This window comes from Octopus sinensis, linkage group LG1 (genome assembly GCF_006345805.1).
Source record: "Octopus sinensis linkage group LG1, ASM634580v1, whole genome shotgun sequence".
NCBI lineage: Eukaryota > Metazoa > Mollusca > Cephalopoda > Octopoda > Octopodidae > Octopus > Octopus sinensis.
Genome location: NC_042997.1, coordinates 95,445,341 through 95,462,551, shown reverse-complemented (window position 1 = coordinate 95,462,551; position 17,211 = coordinate 95,445,341). Strand labels below are relative to the sequence as shown.

The following is a 17,211-nucleotide window of genomic DNA, read 5'->3' as shown; positions in this document are numbered from 1 at the left end:
ATGACTTCTCCGTCGCTGTATAGGTAGGCTAAATGTCAAGTCAATATATAGTATTTACCATATGAATAAGTGGAGTATATGTATATATACAAAGAGTACACTAGATGAGATGAGTACTTTCCGTTATAGTCTTTGAGTAAGCATATCCATCACATCCTGCATCCGTTTATGTATGAAAGAATCAATCCTGACAGCACTGTTTCAGTGTTCACAAAGTTTGGATCAGCTGATATCCTGAAACTGTTTGAGGTATTAGGCTTGATCTTTGCTTTTAGATCTTAAGCAATGCGGGACTCCTCGTCTTCTGTTTGAGAAGACAATCCAATTCATAATACATCGCAATATATATGTATATATTTTAGATAAGCATCATGTGTGTGACGTGAACGTATTTCTGTTTCTCGTCTCATATATATATATATATATATATATACACTTCTGAGAAGCAATGGGTGGTTGTTTACCTTTTGACCGACAGATTTTTAAAATAATTTTTTGTTACTAAACAATTTCAAACTTCCGACACTGGTAGACTGTGTCATATAAAACATCTTTTATTCTTAGCGTTTTTGAGAAAGGCTTATATTTAGGAAGTTATTTCATGTTAAAGTTGTCGTATTTTGGTAATTTCAACCAATTAATATCGTGTATTCACTTGAATATACGACATTACTGCTGTTGTTTGTCAACAAAAGCTTCCGGCGGTGTATATTACGTTTGTTACTGCTTTTTATAACAACCCTAAAACCCTAACCCTAACACCTTAACCCTAACCCTAAAACCCTAACCCTAAAACCCAAACACTAAAACCCTAACCCTAAAACCCAAACACTAAAACCCTAACCTTAACCCTAAAACCCTAACCCTAAAATACTATCCCTAAGACCCTAAGCCTCAAACCCTAACCCTAAAAGCCTAACCGTAACCCTAAAAGCCTAACCCTAACCCCTAAATGCTAAAACCAGCACAAACGCATGAACGATGTCATGAATAACAGTGACAAGCGAAACATACACTGCCTATAGTTGTTGTTGACAAACAACGGCAGTAATTTTCTTCAGCTGAATACACGTCATTAATTGGTTGAAATTACCGAAATACGACAACTTTAACATGAAGTAACTTCCTAAATATAAGCTTTTCTCTAAAACGCTACGAGTAAAAGATGTTTTATATGACACATTCTACCAGTGTCCGAAGTTTGAAAGTGTTTGGTTACAAAAAATTATTTTTTCCATCTGTCGGTCAAAAGGTAAAGATCTCAATGGGTTATTTTCTCATTGTTTATCACATGTTGTTTGGCATAATATAGTGCTTTACGCTGCTCTCAACTAAACAATCAGTTATAAAGAAAAAAAGGGAACAACTACATCATTCAGATTAGGGTATACAAATAGCTATTTGAAAATGCTTAGTTATATCAATATATACGATCGGCACTGGGATTCATTAACCTACAGTTTTTTTTTTCTTTTGTAGAGCTTATTACCAAATAAGCTATATGAATGGGTTAATGGTATTTGAAGTGTGACTAAACCCATTAATTTTTTAGTAAAGGGAAATATAATGCATTCTGATGTACCTTAACTGTCTTTCTTTTAACAGGCATATGCTCAGAACTTCAGTTCCGAAATAAAATTGTTCTCATAAATGAAATTAAATAATTTAAATTAGGAGTCGAAACCGTGGCGAATATGCCGTTTAATTTGTACATAAATGCATCGTTCCTCAGTCATTACATATTGTCAACATATCTTGGTTTTTGTGTTACTAGAATTGTTATTGGACAATTCTATTATTTCATATTTGTTTCACATTTTGGCAAAAGATCAATTCTATTATTTCATATACAAATGTTTCGAATGTTCAATTATTTAAATTGGAAATGGAAAATTTATATAATCACTCATCTGTCTAATAACTAGCTTATAGAAATTGATTTATGGTTCGAAGAGAAAGGTTTCCCCAACATATTTCACGCTATGAGAATGTTTGCTTTCGTCCTTTTCGCTCAATATTTACTTGTGGTGTGCAACGTTTTGAAAATATCTCCAGAACTAAATACCTCCGAAATAGGTGTTTATGGCAGACAATTTAGAATACTCTCCTCGAGAAAAAATCAATCTACAGTTGAAGACTTAAATTATAGAGGACCTCAGTATCGCGATATCCATATTAATCTGAAGCAGAATTGTTTGAGGAGATGCATGTTTGCCGATTTAAGAGACTCATATTTGAGGTGTATTTCTAAAAGAAGTATCCTCTGCATATTGGTTAGCAGTACACCACCGTATACTTCCATTATCACTCCACAGAAATTAAAAAAGGGGGCACCCGTAATTATTTCTAACCGTCGATATAAGAATAATCAGAACTCACTACGAAGATTCGAGGAGAATTTTGGTATGGCACAATATGTAGCGGATTATAAATTGAAACGAGAGACGAAGATTTTGAAGCGATCAGTCCTGAATTCACAGATTGTGAAAAAATATCCAATTACTGAATACGTTTCTGCGAATGCTCGCTCAATGCCTATGCAGACAACTTTAACATCGGGAAATGAAAGCACTACAACTAGAGATTATCCAATATCTTCCAGGCTTACTCCATCTAACACTCGCAACCTTCCAGCTACCATTGCGATATCTATAGGAGTGTTCGTATGTGGTGGTTCTATTTTGTGCTTGTATATTTGTCTTAAATTTGGTGTGAGTCCTGCTGAACAACGCACAAATGATATTCAACTAGTCCTTATGAATGGTCCTACAAATGACTGAAATGTTTTCTACCTCCCCGGCCCTTATATATATCTCTCTCTCTCTCTCTCTCTGTATATATATATATATATATATATATAATATGTGTGCTTTTATGATATCACATTCATTAAAATCGACAGCTTCCTTGCGTACATACATACCAAATTCTAAATTTATATACATCATTATCTTTTATTCAGTGCATAAAACACTTAATTCTTTTATCATTTTCAGTTACTTTATTTGTTCGACACATCTCTAGCAGCCAAATTCTGCATTTTATATCTGTGTTCCATGGAAAACCGGGCACCATTAAACACTAAATTTTGTGGATTTTTAAATCGTAATTGTAACCAATGTATAAAAAATAATTTTTTACCATAGACATCTTTTAAAAATTGATTACTTTGAGGCAATGTATCCATAGAAAACTGAAAATTCACAAAGAAAAAATTATGAAACAAACGAGCATGTCACTTAAATTAATTTAATTCCAAAATTTAATGATAATACGTTAGTGTATTGTCTAACATTTTAGTCAAACTACACTGACTAGAAATTGTAAACTTTCTCATTACTTATTGAAATGACGTTCGTTATTATTGCAACTGTAAGCAAATTTTCTTGTGACCTAAACGAGCGTATTATTTGTTTCATTTGTGCATTGATCACAGGATAGACAATTTCATTGAAGCAATTTACGCTTTTGTTGGATACATAGTACTTGTTAGTAATAATTTAAAATATGCCTTTATCTCCAAATATTTGGGAAGAATACAATTTAGTAACCTGATCAATTGCAGCAAACGACTTTCCGACGTCTCGACAACTGGAAATTCGAATTTTGTTTTTCCCCTTTATTTTTGTACTTTCTAGCATAGGCTTCGATGAGAATATTCAAATGTTGAAACTGCAAATCGTGTCTTGTTGCTAATTCAACGGAAGATATCAGCAGAATAACTTGAGATGCGAGATGCTGCATTTTCAGATTAATTACATCTCAGAAATAGCTTGAAGTCCATTTCGAATTTGGTCTATTGAATTATTGAAAAGAACGTCTATCATTACTATTGCTGTAATTTGTAACTATCTATAAAATAAATTTGCTGTAACAGACTAGGCATTTTATAATAATTCATTTTGAATGTAGTATCGTCCACACAGCAGTAGCTGCCTTTATGTAAGAATAATATACGTATCTGTTTTAAATACTTTCAAGTTATACAATACTCTTAAAATTAATTTGACTTTGTTCAGCTGCATATAAAATAACATTAGCACCAGCTTTGAATTCTTCTGTTAATTAATAGAATCCACTTTTATTTGCTACTTTTTCATAGCTAAAATTCTAATATACATTAATCTTACTGCTTTAGCAGAGAAAAAGAGTACATTTGATGCTGCCAGCTAGTCTTAGTTACGAAATTTTAAATTCGGTGCGTAAAGAATAAAAGAAACAATCCCACATTGCATTTTTTCATTTAGCAGCCTTAAAAATACATTCTATATGTTTGATTGCCATATTTGACTCAAGCACAAGTATTACGAAGACTCCCGTTCGTGATAAATATCTGTATCAATGGCTTGGTAACTATAAATAGTTCGATAAGTAACACTTTGTCATTACAATGATAACACCGTAAACCTGGAAAACTCGAGGACGAATGTTTTTTTTTCGTTTTTTAATCTGCGCTGCGAGTAAGACTTCTATGATGTCGTCTGATTTTATTCTCGTAAAGAAGCTAAATAGAGAAATGCTCAGTATTTCTAGTATTGGACGAGTACTTTATTTATAAAAAATGAAATGAAAAGTAGACATTGTTGGAATTTGAACTAGGAGCAGGGTGAACTGAAACAGGTATAACGAAATATCCCAACGAATAACTGCTCTTCTACCATGGTGCTTAGAATATGCACAGGTACCAATTGGAAAGATAAACTTTGAGAAGTGTGGAGATTAGAGTGAAAGACGTTCGAAGCTGGGGAATAGTTAGAAAAGAAGTAACTACATACCGGGTGAACATTTCTGAATGCAATTTCTATATAAAAAAAGGCACTTGCAATGTTAAAGATACTTGGCTATTGATAACTTTAAATTTAATAGAAATATATTCTAAGTTGTTCAGAACAAAACTGAACTTGTTTTATTACTGGGAAATAACTATAATCTTGACACCGAAAATCGATAGTTATTAGTAGCTAATTTATATTCAACTTCGTTTGTTTAATTTGTCCTGATTTAAATTATCTTTCGAATGTCCATATACCTGCTGTTATGTTCAGTAAAAATGAATTACATTGTCATCCTTGAACGAGAATTTAGTTTTCCAAATTGTCCAAAGTAATGATTACAATTGTGTTTGGTAGCTTGATCGGAGACCAGAAACGTGTTCATAGAGGAAGGCTTAATGTGTGTGTATAGAGTAAATAATTGTTAATATTCTATTTATACCCTAGTAAGTGATTAGTATTTATACTTCTTTTGGCATATTAAAAACATATTCATCTATCTATATACTACTAAAACTTATTGCTTAGCAAGCTTGTCTGTCATTTAATACAGCCAAACTGGCGAATAATGTGAAAATACTATGACTTAAGGTACCTCTGAAATGTCGATGCAAACGGATCAAAACACGTTTCGTGTAAATTGGACCACGGAGTAGTAAGATATAGAGTGGGGTTCAGCACTTTATCATTACCCACAACGGTTCATAATAGGAAGTGCTCCGGAAATAACATCATCATAAAAGGGAAGAAACCATAACCTTTCCATTACATACATTATGACTAATGGTTTCTATAGTTTGAGTAAAATACTTAGTAACTTTAAATTGCCAACGAAAAAGTACCAGTTGTTTTTTACAGTAAATGTTTTTATTTTCGTTTATCTATTCGTGTTGCGACATTCTTGATGTGAACAGAAACAGAGAGACAGAAACAGGAGATAGAAATCGGATGCTTCGAGAGCTGAGTGTCTTGTGAAACAGGAAATAGACAAAAGCAAGTGATATCATGAATCGGATGCTCTTGCGAATACAAGCGGAATAAAACAAGTTTCGCATAAATTGGACCACGGGTTACCGAGATACTCGGCTTTTCCAGGTACTTTTATAAATAACCAAACCGGCGTATAATGGTAACCATTCTTTGAAAGTAAGGTACCATTCAAACTTGAATACAAACGGAATAACCCATTTCGTGTGAACCAGTCAATGGATTCTAGAGATACGCGGGTTTTTTTAGAGTACCTAGAACTACTGGTAACCAAACAGACAACAGTTAGTCTTGTATAGTACCAAAACTCTGTGAATGCATGCTTGCTTCTCTGTCATTTAATACAGCCAAAGTGGCGAATAATGGGAAAATAATATAAGTTAAGGGCTCCTGAAATGTAAATAGAACAGAAAAAATAAGTTTTGCGTAAATCGGACCACAGATTCCTAAGATATGATGGTGGCTTTGGGGTATTCCTAAACACCCAAAACTGGGCATAATAAGAAAATACTCCGAAAATAACAGTGATTTCGATGATTCATTCGATGAAAGCATGCGAAATTACCTGGTAAAGAAAAAAACCCCGCGAAACAAAACTCCGTTGGTGGAAAAAGGGTTTCTCGGGAAACTCCGAGGTACCTCTCCCCCTTTCTTTTCTGTAAGAGAGTGGTTTGAAGGTGAGAAACGTTGAATGCACAAGAAAAAAACCTGTGCAAAAAATAATTTCGCACCCAAGTACGAAACGGACCTGTGCGAAATATTTACCCAAAATTGGGAGAGGGCTGAGTGTCTGGCAGAACAGAGGGAGAGGGACAGAAGCGGGAAAGATCAGGTGAAACAAGGGAGCAACAAAGGCAAGAGATATCATGAATAGGATGCTCATCTGAATACAAACGGAGTAAAACACGTTTCGCGTAAGTCCGACCACGGATTACTGAGATACATGTCTTTTTCGAGTACCTGGCGTATAAGGAGAGAAATGCTTTGAAAGTAAAGGTGCCATTGAAATGTGAATACAAACGGAATAACACAATTTTCGCGTAAATCGGACCACGGGTTGCGCCGTATTTCGGGTTCCTTGAACTACTGGTGACCCAATGGATCATGGGCTGTCTAGATCATTTATAAAATTTCTCTACAATTCTTACGTTACTGTTTTCTGTTTGATTTAATTCAGATTTATAGTTTAACAATGTAGATTAGAGTTTAATAAAATAGAAGGGATGAATGTTTGAAAGAATAAATCGCGGAATTCTATCGGCATTTCATGTTCAAATCCAACCGGAAAAAAGTGCACTGCATCATTTCAAGGTTGATAATTTACATTAATCTGTGACTGGTGGGACCCATGAATATTTCCCGGAATTAATAGGAAACCTGTTAGGTTATTCCTGAACATTTTATCCAAAAGTCTTAAAAGCGTAGCCTGTGTTGTGTATATCAAAAGATAGTTGCTCATCTGTTATTCATTGAAAAGTGAAGGTGATTGGAGTACGATGATTATTCAATGCGCTTATATATACTTTATGCACAATTTCATAGATTTGATAAACAGCACTCTAATTTTTCAATGTTCCCTATAAACAGAAAAAACTACATTTTAAAATTTACATGGTCACAATATCATATCTTGTTTTTATTATTTATGCGCCCTTTTTAAGCCTAGCTAGGCTCATGGGCCCGGTTTCCCGGTTTCTATAGCGTATGTGTTCCCGTCCAGCTGTTCCCCACATCTGGACGGAACGCCAGTCCATCGCTGCGTTACTCAAGAAACCGGAAGAAAGAGTACAACAGGGGTCATCACCACTCTCTGCCGGAGCCTCGTGGATCTTTAGGTGTTTTCGCTCAATAAGCACACACAACGTCCGGTCTGGGAGTCGAAACCGCGATCCCCCGACTGCGAGTCTGCTGCCCTAACCACTGGGTCATTGCGCCTCCGCAATATCATATCTAGAAAACAAAAAAATATAGTAAATAATTAATTTTATATGTAAAATTTAGGGGTCACAGTTTCAAAGAAAGTGAAAATTTAATGCAGCATGGCATACTCTGAAAAGCACATCGTTAATAACTTATAAGACAAATCAGGCGAGCCCATACAAATTTCACATTGCGTACACTTTAACTTGCGCACACCTTTCAAACCAGTATAGGTAATGTTCTTCGTGTAAGTTCTCTCTCTGCTTTTCTCTTGTTTGTGATTGTTGAGAAAATTCACTCCTACATCGCCGAACAGAGGTTTAGGCAAGAATAGCCTCACTTCATCAAATGTCTGCCTTTGTAGTTTATTGATAGCCATTGCAGATGACAGGCGAAGGGGAAACTAGTTTCTTTCTAAAATGTATGGAAAGTTTGAGGTGCGCATTCGTTAAGTGATAGATGATATAAAAACTATTTTAAAAAATTACTTTTCACTGTGCATGCGATATCGCCACCAGCACCACCAACACCCCTCTTATTCCCCCATCTCTCTCTCTTTTTTTCTTTTTCTCTGCCTTTCCTTAATCTCATCATCAGAACATCCCCCCTCTGCTAAAATTATATTCATAACTCTCCTCTATATCATTACCTCACATCATGGACGCTTCTCTCTCCCTCGTTTGTCTCTCCCTATTTTCTTTCCCCCTCTTTTTCTTTAATTGCGTGAAAGCGTTACCGACGGGTTAAGTAACGCAAGCAGTATTATTATAAGATTTAGTGATTGAAACTGTTTGAGGATCGGACAAGATACCGTATGATGTTTATTGTTTTTATCTTTAAGTTTTGACAGCCACACGTCTAATAGATTTTATTGAAAAATGTATTGCCCCATGCTGGTGGATTTCGAATGAACAAAAAATGAGAACTTCGAAAGAAATGGCTTGCGTGGTTCTGCGAAGCTTCTGAAAATCCTGCTTAAGCTATCACATTGATGTGCAGATATAACGTTCAAGTTGATAAACGGAAGTCTGAATGTGCTAAATAATGAATTAACGTAACGTAAATATTTTCGCGTTTTTCCTAATTTGAAACCAATTTGAAGTATTTAAGAAAGGATAAGACATTGATTAGTTTACTATGTCAATTCGCTGCAATAAAATTTTACAATAAATAAATATTTATGAATGCTTAATTGTTTGGAATCTAGCAATACTACCAGAAAGTTTGAGGAACGTGGATGCGTTTAAATATAAGTGTATAGAGTATCAATCCTATATACTCAGACTTACTGAGTGCCCATTTGTCTGCACATTACATAGAGATCTTTGATTAAGAATTTTAATCGCATTTCTTCTGTCTGAATCAATTTCCTCCTATAACACAAAGCATAATGACAAACTTTTGTACTTTACAGTTATTCTTACAATTGTATTGACGATTTAAGATTACTCACAATATCAGTAAAATTTAATTATAAGCATTATTAGAATAGTGGAGGCGCAAAGGCCCAGTGGTTAGGACAGCGGACTCGCGGTCGGAGGATCGCGGTTTCGATTCCCAGACCGAGCGTTGTGTGTGTTTATTGAGCGAAAACACCTAAAGCTCCACGAGGCTCCGGAAGGGGCTGGTGGCGACTCCTGTTGCACTCTTTCGACCCAACTTTCACTCACTCTTTCTTCCTGTTTCTTGAGTAACGTTGCGATGAACTGACGTCCCGCCCAGCCGTGCGGAATACATATGCCACAGAAACCGGGCCCATGGGCCTGGCTAGGCTTGAAAAGGGCGCATAAATAAAAAAAAATTCTTAGAATAATTGCCCGTGTGATACTAATCAGGAAATATATTTAAATAACATCATAAATAACTTTATAACATAACATTATAAATACAACTCTAGCATACTTTAATTGTGAGCGTTATTAGAATAACTCCGCGAGTTATTTTAGCGTAAAATATATTTAAATATCATCATCTTTGTTACTTCTCTGTGTAACGCCATGTAAGGAAATTTTCTGTTCCTGAAGTGTTTTAATATACTGAAAAGTAGACATGTGTCTGTTTACGAGCATTGGTATTTTAAAATTTTGCCGTATGCTGAAATATTTACTTGTAAAAAGAATGAACGTTACCTGTTTACTGTGTAGTGGGTTGTGCATGGTGTTATCTACGGTAATTAGGTTTTATAAAAATTAAAATAATACTCCTCAGAGAAGACCACTAACTTCTTCCACCCACTAATAGGTTTGAATGAATCAGTTTGTAACCAGTTTAACTGATTTAATATTTGATGATTACTAGTCCAATATTTGTTTTCTCAAAAAGCATGCACCTGACGTTTTCTGTCTGCAAGTAAGGTGTACAGACGATTGTTTATATGTGCTCTCTGCATTTACATTCTGTGAAAGGCTTGGCTGGGCGCATCGTTATTTAGCTGAAATCTAAAGTCGCGCAGAGACGAAGGTTTTCTTATTTTTCCAAATGAGACAAACAACTTTCGTAACCGCAAAGAGATTCTAAAAAGAATTATTTACGTATCTCACGTTCAACCTCACGGAAGCGTATTTCATTACAAACGATGCATCGGTTACACTTGTATTATTTTAATAGTATGTTATATTTACATTAGGAAAAACCTGCAGAGCATGAAAGCAAATTGAAAACGCTTTTTAATCAATTCCTAAAGCATTTGCACATTACTATGAATTCCACGATTCGTTACTGAATAAATCGATAATGAGAGACTATAAATAATGTCATTTACACAAAATGTCATTTAATAACATTGATTAAATGCTGTCTGTATTAAACGTATATTACATATCTTTAAGCTTCATATTGTCATGCTAGTGAGGTTAACCTATCCCTATGGGATGAATATGATATTGCATTTTACAGAACGTATATCTCGAGAGCATGCGCAATAATAGGTCTAAAATATATTAGCCGTGTTTTGGATGGCTACGGTTATGTAGAGAATAAATCAATGCAGCAGATACATGCATATTCCGAATATCCGAATTGCTAAAGTTTCGGCTTGTATGTTCAGGCGCTTATATTTAGCAAACACTTGAAGTAATTATGCTGTTTTGATGGATAAGAAATGTTATTCTTTTAATATATTTGGTTGCTAAGAGATACAATTCAGCGCTGTATGCATCGGGAAGACAGTTTTTAAAAATACAGCTATATTTATTTTTCCTTTTGTGATTGACGCAATTCGTTCCATACAGCAAAAAACAAATTGGCTTCTAACGAAGCCATGAGAAAATAACTGCTTAGAATGTTAGTATTTCAAAACTGGAGGAAACTTGTTGACTAAAATTTACATTACTTTGGGTAAAATGTAGTTGAAAACATGATAAACGTTCAGAGTACATTTCTTGGCAGAAATTTGATTATCCGTATGTCGGCAGCTAACTGCTTGATTTATTTTTACATATTTCTCTACTTCAAAGGAAACAAATTTATTTTACTAATGTCTTTACATATTTTGCATGGCCATTACTATGTATTACTTTTTTTTATCTTTCCAGCATTTACAATAAAGAGTTATTGAACATTGACCTTTTTGTATTCTGGAACATCAAAATACTTCAAATTATTAACAGATGCATGAATGAGTGTTTTTCGATAACAATCTTTTCCTCATAAGTGTCATTAGTGCTTCCTTGTATTTTATTTTCCTTCTAAGTTGCTTATTTATACTAAAATGCAAGTCCAATATTGTCTTTAGTAAAGAGATAGAATTTATACATTATAATGTTTCATTTGATGATGATCTACATTATGATTTCAATATAAATCCATATATTTTCAAATAAAAGTTCAAGATTTAAAACGTATCATAATAAAGTGCTATAATAGCTATCAAGCAACCATGTGTCCCACACCAACCACTTTTCACATATTCGATTGATTTGTATGAAAATAACCCCAACAGAAATCATGGCACTTCTGAATATTACATTTTAATGGGGTCGTATCCCATATCCGTTCAATAAAATTGTTTATCTTCCCTCCTTACATTAGTGTATAAACTATGTTCCTATCGTCAAGTTAGTTAAAATAACAAATATAATACCTGCATTTCTTACTCGATATATGCATGCAACGGCTGTATAAGGCGGATTTCGGACAATAAATAGCAGTAAGTTTTTATAGCATATCCTCAAAAAATAAGTAACGAAATATGTTCTAAATAGAAATTGCTAAAACCTAATTCAAATTCAATTTTTAGCACGGCATATTGTGTAACAAATAATATTTGCTATGCATCTTTTAATATCGTTTTATCATAGTATTTTATCTTGCCTTTGTTTTACGACTGTATTTTGTAGCTTCGGTTTTAGCTTGGGTGTTAGTTGCTTTAGAGAGTTTCTGGTTTCTTCTTTTTGTTCATAGTTGTCAGATATTATGACCTCTTCTATTTTTATGCTTCCTTTCAGTTTCACTGTTTTACTCATACACATTTGTATTCCTTTCCTTAGTTATGAGTTAGATGCTACTATAAACTTATGATGGTATTTTATAGTAATTTTCTCATTGTACTAGGTCTCTACCATCTTCAGTTCGCAGTGTGTATACATACATATATATAGATATATGACAGATTTCGGGTAGTGCATTCTAAATCCCGTCATTATTTTTGTTGTTATCAGGTTTGCCTAGTTCATTTAGTGTCCAATTAGGAATATTGCAACTATAACATACAACAGGTACTGCTTGAATAATGATACCGATTTTTCGTATTGAAGTAAGTTTTAAATACTTATCTAACTCGTCGATATTATTCCTTAGATATCTTTTTTCATTTCTGTATCCTGAACCGTATTTAGTTCATTGATTCCTAAGTTTTTGTATATCTAGGTTTAGTCTAGTTGCCTTATTTCATTTTTTCTCTCGTCTGATATTATTATTCTTCCCTCCTATTCCTCTTCTCTCTTTCTAAGGTTGATTTGGCACAGTTTGTGAAGCTAAATTTCGTAATTGTCTTTGGCAAAATAATGCACTGACTGTTCTCAGTTTCCAGTTAGTTATCATTCGCAGCATACAGCTTGATATTATCCATAGACAAGTGACAGTTGATTGTTTTGGCATGACAGTTATATCAACAACCTGTTCTGCATGTCAGTGTCAGACAGAAAAGGAGTGTAGACATGAAGTCTTCTTAGATTATTCCTCCTCTAACGTAGATGGCTTTTGTTGTTATAATCCCCTATTTGTCTGTAGCTGTAGACCTGTTTGCCATTATTCAAGACAAGTATTATATATTTTATTATTGTTGGAGCTATCTTGTTCACGGTTATTGTTTCCAGGATCCATGTGTGCGGAATACTGTCAAAAGCTTTACGGTAATGTATCCAAGACCAACTTAGACACGTATTTTTCTTTCGCCAGTCTTCAGTTAGGAGTTATTGATCAATAACTGGTATTTACAACCATATTAGCTTTTGCAGCAGATGTCTAGTTATTCGCTGAATAGCTTTGCAATTAAGGCTTTGTATGTTACAGAGATATAAATTATAAGTTAGTAGTTTTGTGGGTTTGTACTTTCAGAAGATTTGGGAATTATGATGATTTTTCCTTCTGCGAGCCATATAGTGGTTTCCTCTGGTTCCGTTAGCCTCTCATGAATCTACTCCTCCAGTACATTGTGTATCCCAATCAAATATTTCAGCCTACAATTAGGCGTCTAGTTGTGCTCTGCTTGTTTGCAGTTGTTTAATATTTTGGAGTAACTGGGTTATCTTGCCAGTTGTTATGTGTTCTGTGTCTAGAGTTGTTCAGGTGCTGTGTTTATTGTTTTATTTTATCTTTACTGTAACAGTAAATTCGCTACCCATAGTTCTTTCCAAACATTTTCCCATTATTTCTGCTTCTAGAGTTCCATTGATATCTATTTTACTTTTACCACGTTTTTGGTAAAATCGATCTGAATTGGAGTTAAACTATTTGTTCAAAGAATTGTTGGACATTTATATAACGACGGAATAGCAAGGATACCAATAATTGGGAGCTGTACTCGCGGCAGCCACTTTTTGTCCCCCTTTTCAAAGGTAGGATCGGTACAATGTACAGGCAGTGGTCAAAGTAAATAATCACCTCAAGCAATCGTTTAGCATCACACGTACGGTTCGTGAAGGACACCCGCTCTCGCTCTTTCTGTACGTGCTGACATTTGAGTCATTGCTACGAAAGCTGAATGTTTCCTTGGATGTCCCATATGAACTAGAAGTTTTGAGATTTGTGTCTACTTACGCGATGACATCACTCTATTTGTGTCGGATATTTCGAAAATTGAGGTGAATGGAATTACTATATGTGAGTACGAAGCAGCGGTGAGGAGCAAAGATTAACCTTGGGAAATCGGCGACCTGCAGCCTCGGCACCTGGATTTGCATGTCTCTCTCATCCTAGAGCTTCTTCGTCGAGTGATGGATGGAGGGGCCAATTTATTTGCTAGGGTATGGTGTAGTCCGGGCCTCGAGGTGGACATAGAGTGAAGTGAGAATCAGGGTGGCCAGTCTCACGCAGAAATGGACTTAGAGGAAATGGTACTTGAAGGATCGTGTGAAGGTGGCGAATACCTACATCGCATTCTTCATCTAGTACCGCATAAAAATCGCCCCTTTCCCTGCAGCGTACATGATAACTCTTCCAATCAGTTAAGATGAGAAGCCACGAGAGTCACTGCCTGGTTGGTACTGCATCAGGGCATTTATTATTATTATTATTATTATTATTATTATTATTAGTATTATTATTATTATTATTGGCACGCCGGAGAAATTACCTTAGGGGCATTTCCTCTGTCTTTATTTACTGATTTCAAACTCTGCCGAGGTCGAGTTTGTTTTTCATCCTGTCGAATTCAATAAGTGAAGTATTTGATGCACACTGGCATCGATATAATCCCTTACTCCTTTTTTCCATCAATTCATGATTATATCAATACCTGAAAGGAATTAAATTATAATTATTAATTGAAATATACGTAGCTTACAACTCGATCTGTCCAGCTAAATTTCTTGCTATAGAAATAGAAATAGAAATCTTGAAAACTGTTCCATATAGATAGGTTTATAAAATCCAGAGAACATATATGGGAGATGAAAAAACAAAGCTTGTGATTTTGCTAGTTTTAGACAAATTATTTTATTCTTACTCTCTTTTACTGTTTTACTTGTTTCAGTCATTTTACTGTTGCCATGCTGGAGCACCGCATTTAGTTGAGCAAATCGACCCCAGGACTTATTCGTTGTAAGCCTAGTACTTATTCTATCGGTCTCTTTTTGCCGAACCGCTATGTTACGGGGATCTAAACACACCAGCATCTGTTGTCAAGCGGTGTTGGGGGACAAACACAGACACACAAACATATACACACATGTACATATATATATATATATATATATATATATATATATGTATACGACGGGCTTCTTTCAGTTTCCGTCTACGAAGTCCACTCACAAAGCTTTGGTCGGCCCAAGGCGATATTAGAAGACACCTGCCCAAGGTGCCACGCAGTTGGACTGAATCCGGAACCATGTGGTTGGTATGCAAGTTACTTACCACACAGCAACTCCTAAGCCTTATCTTTCACAAGATCAAGAGAAAATATCTACACAAAGAAGATACTCCTCTCAAGAAAGCGAAAAGAACAGAATGGCGTGAACCATACCAAATGCCACTGTATGTCCTCCCTTTCTATGGGCATACATTACACAATTACGCGCACGCACACGCAGACGCAAGCACGGGCACTTACACAAACACACACATGTACACACATTCGCATACACACACATATACATTTGTGTGTGTATGTCTGTTTGTGTGTGTGTGTTTTTCATTAATAAGGTGTACACATTTGATTAATTTTTATGGTTATGGGCCGAAATTTTTCATACGGCAATTCTTATCTTTTCCAGTTTAAAATTACGAATTTGATTTACGGCATATACGTAATTTCAGCTGTCTACATTGAAACATTATATATTTTTCAATCAATAAACCCATATCTAAAAGTGGTAAAGCATTTTTTTCTTCTAATCCAGGTTTGCTGCAGGGGATTAGGAAGCTGAGTAAAATATATTAGAGTATTCATAAGCCTTTCTACTATAAGCACAAGGCCTGGAATTTGGGTGAGGGGATAGTCGATTTCATCGTCCGCAGTGAGTAACTCGTACTTATTTCATCGACCCTAAAAGGTTGAAAGGCAAAGTCGACCTCGATGGAATATGAGTATTCATAATGCTGCACTTCAGCATCAGCCATATTACATTCCGTTGTTATAGTGTCAATTGTGACAATTCCTTTTGTAAGATAGTTCGGTTTCCACTAGAGAGAACCTTGGCAGATAAAGCGGTAAGTTTGATGTCCCCTGTTGGTTCGTCCATTTTATTTTTAATTGTATTTTAATCAATTTCATGTGAGTTCGTAGGCTAACTGTAAAACGTATGTGAAGCAATAATTATGTTCTGATATTCTTGTGGGTAGGGGGAAGTGAAAGCAAAAGGTAAATGCAACAATTGGTATACTACATCAATTCAAAGACATAAAAACTAATTGTAAGTTTCTGTATATTTACATGTTTCATCGATGTTTGAATATTATATGAGTATTTGCTTGGAATATCTCGTGGTTATCAAGCTATACAATTTATTGATAGGGTTTCAAATTTTCCGACTTCATTCATTAGACAGTGTGCAGTTAAAGATTTTTAAATATTTCTCTCACATTTTTGTCTGTCAGAAACAATTCTTAAACTTCCACATATCTTGGCAAAGTAAAATCAATCAGTAAATTGCTTTGAATCGCAGAAAGCAAATGTGATTTTCTTTCTTTTTTTATGTGTGTGATCTGAAGTATGATACTGAGCACATTTATGGTAGCTAGTTCAAAATTCTCGAACTCGTCCTTTCTTTTGTTTAATTTAAAATATTGTTTATTCTCGGCATGAAATATTAATACCACTATTCCATCATACTCCCAGATATAAAGGGGTGTTGAGGTAAAATTAGATTGATTAGATATAATAAATGAAAGGATGTGAATAGTATTCTACTGTTCACATGAATATAAAGATTAATCTTGGTTCGGTTTAGTATATGACATCAACTCTAGAAGTTGCACGAAATGACATAGCATAGAATAGAATTGTTATCACAGATATAAATAAGAATTTTCTGAAGAATTATCAAGCAGAAGTTATATAACTTCAGTATTCAGAATTTTCATAGCTATAAAATATTCTCACATAAAGAGCATTACGTACAATTTAACACATTTTTAGACAAACACTTATTACGATATTGATTGATGCAAGTATATGAACTAACGTACGGAAATCAATACATATAGAAAATTGTTGAATATGAAAGTAATCAGAACCGCATTGTGCTTTGTTTAAATAAAGACACTAATTTTGTATCTTGGGAAATGTCACCAAACTTCAATATTTTTATTTACGCTGCTTTAAATCTATTAAACAGTACGCGGCTATTAACAAATATTTGAAAATTGCAAT

The 17,211-nt window shown here is 34.7% G+C and overlaps 1 protein-coding gene across 1 annotated transcript; it reads left to right on the top strand.

Moving 5' to 3' along the window:
* Positions 1-2,203: 2,203 nt before the first annotated feature.
* Positions 2,204-5,825, top strand: LOC115219683. Its single transcript, XM_029789862.1, has 2 exons — positions 2,204-2,659; positions 5,687-5,825. Exons 1-2 carry the CDS (start codon positions 2,208-2,210, stop codon positions 5,745-5,747), a joined length of 513 nt encoding a protein of 170 aa, XP_029645722.1. The 5' UTR covers positions 2,204-2,207; the 3' UTR covers positions 5,748-5,825.
* The last annotated feature ends 11,386 nt before the right edge of the window (positions 5,826-17,211 follow it).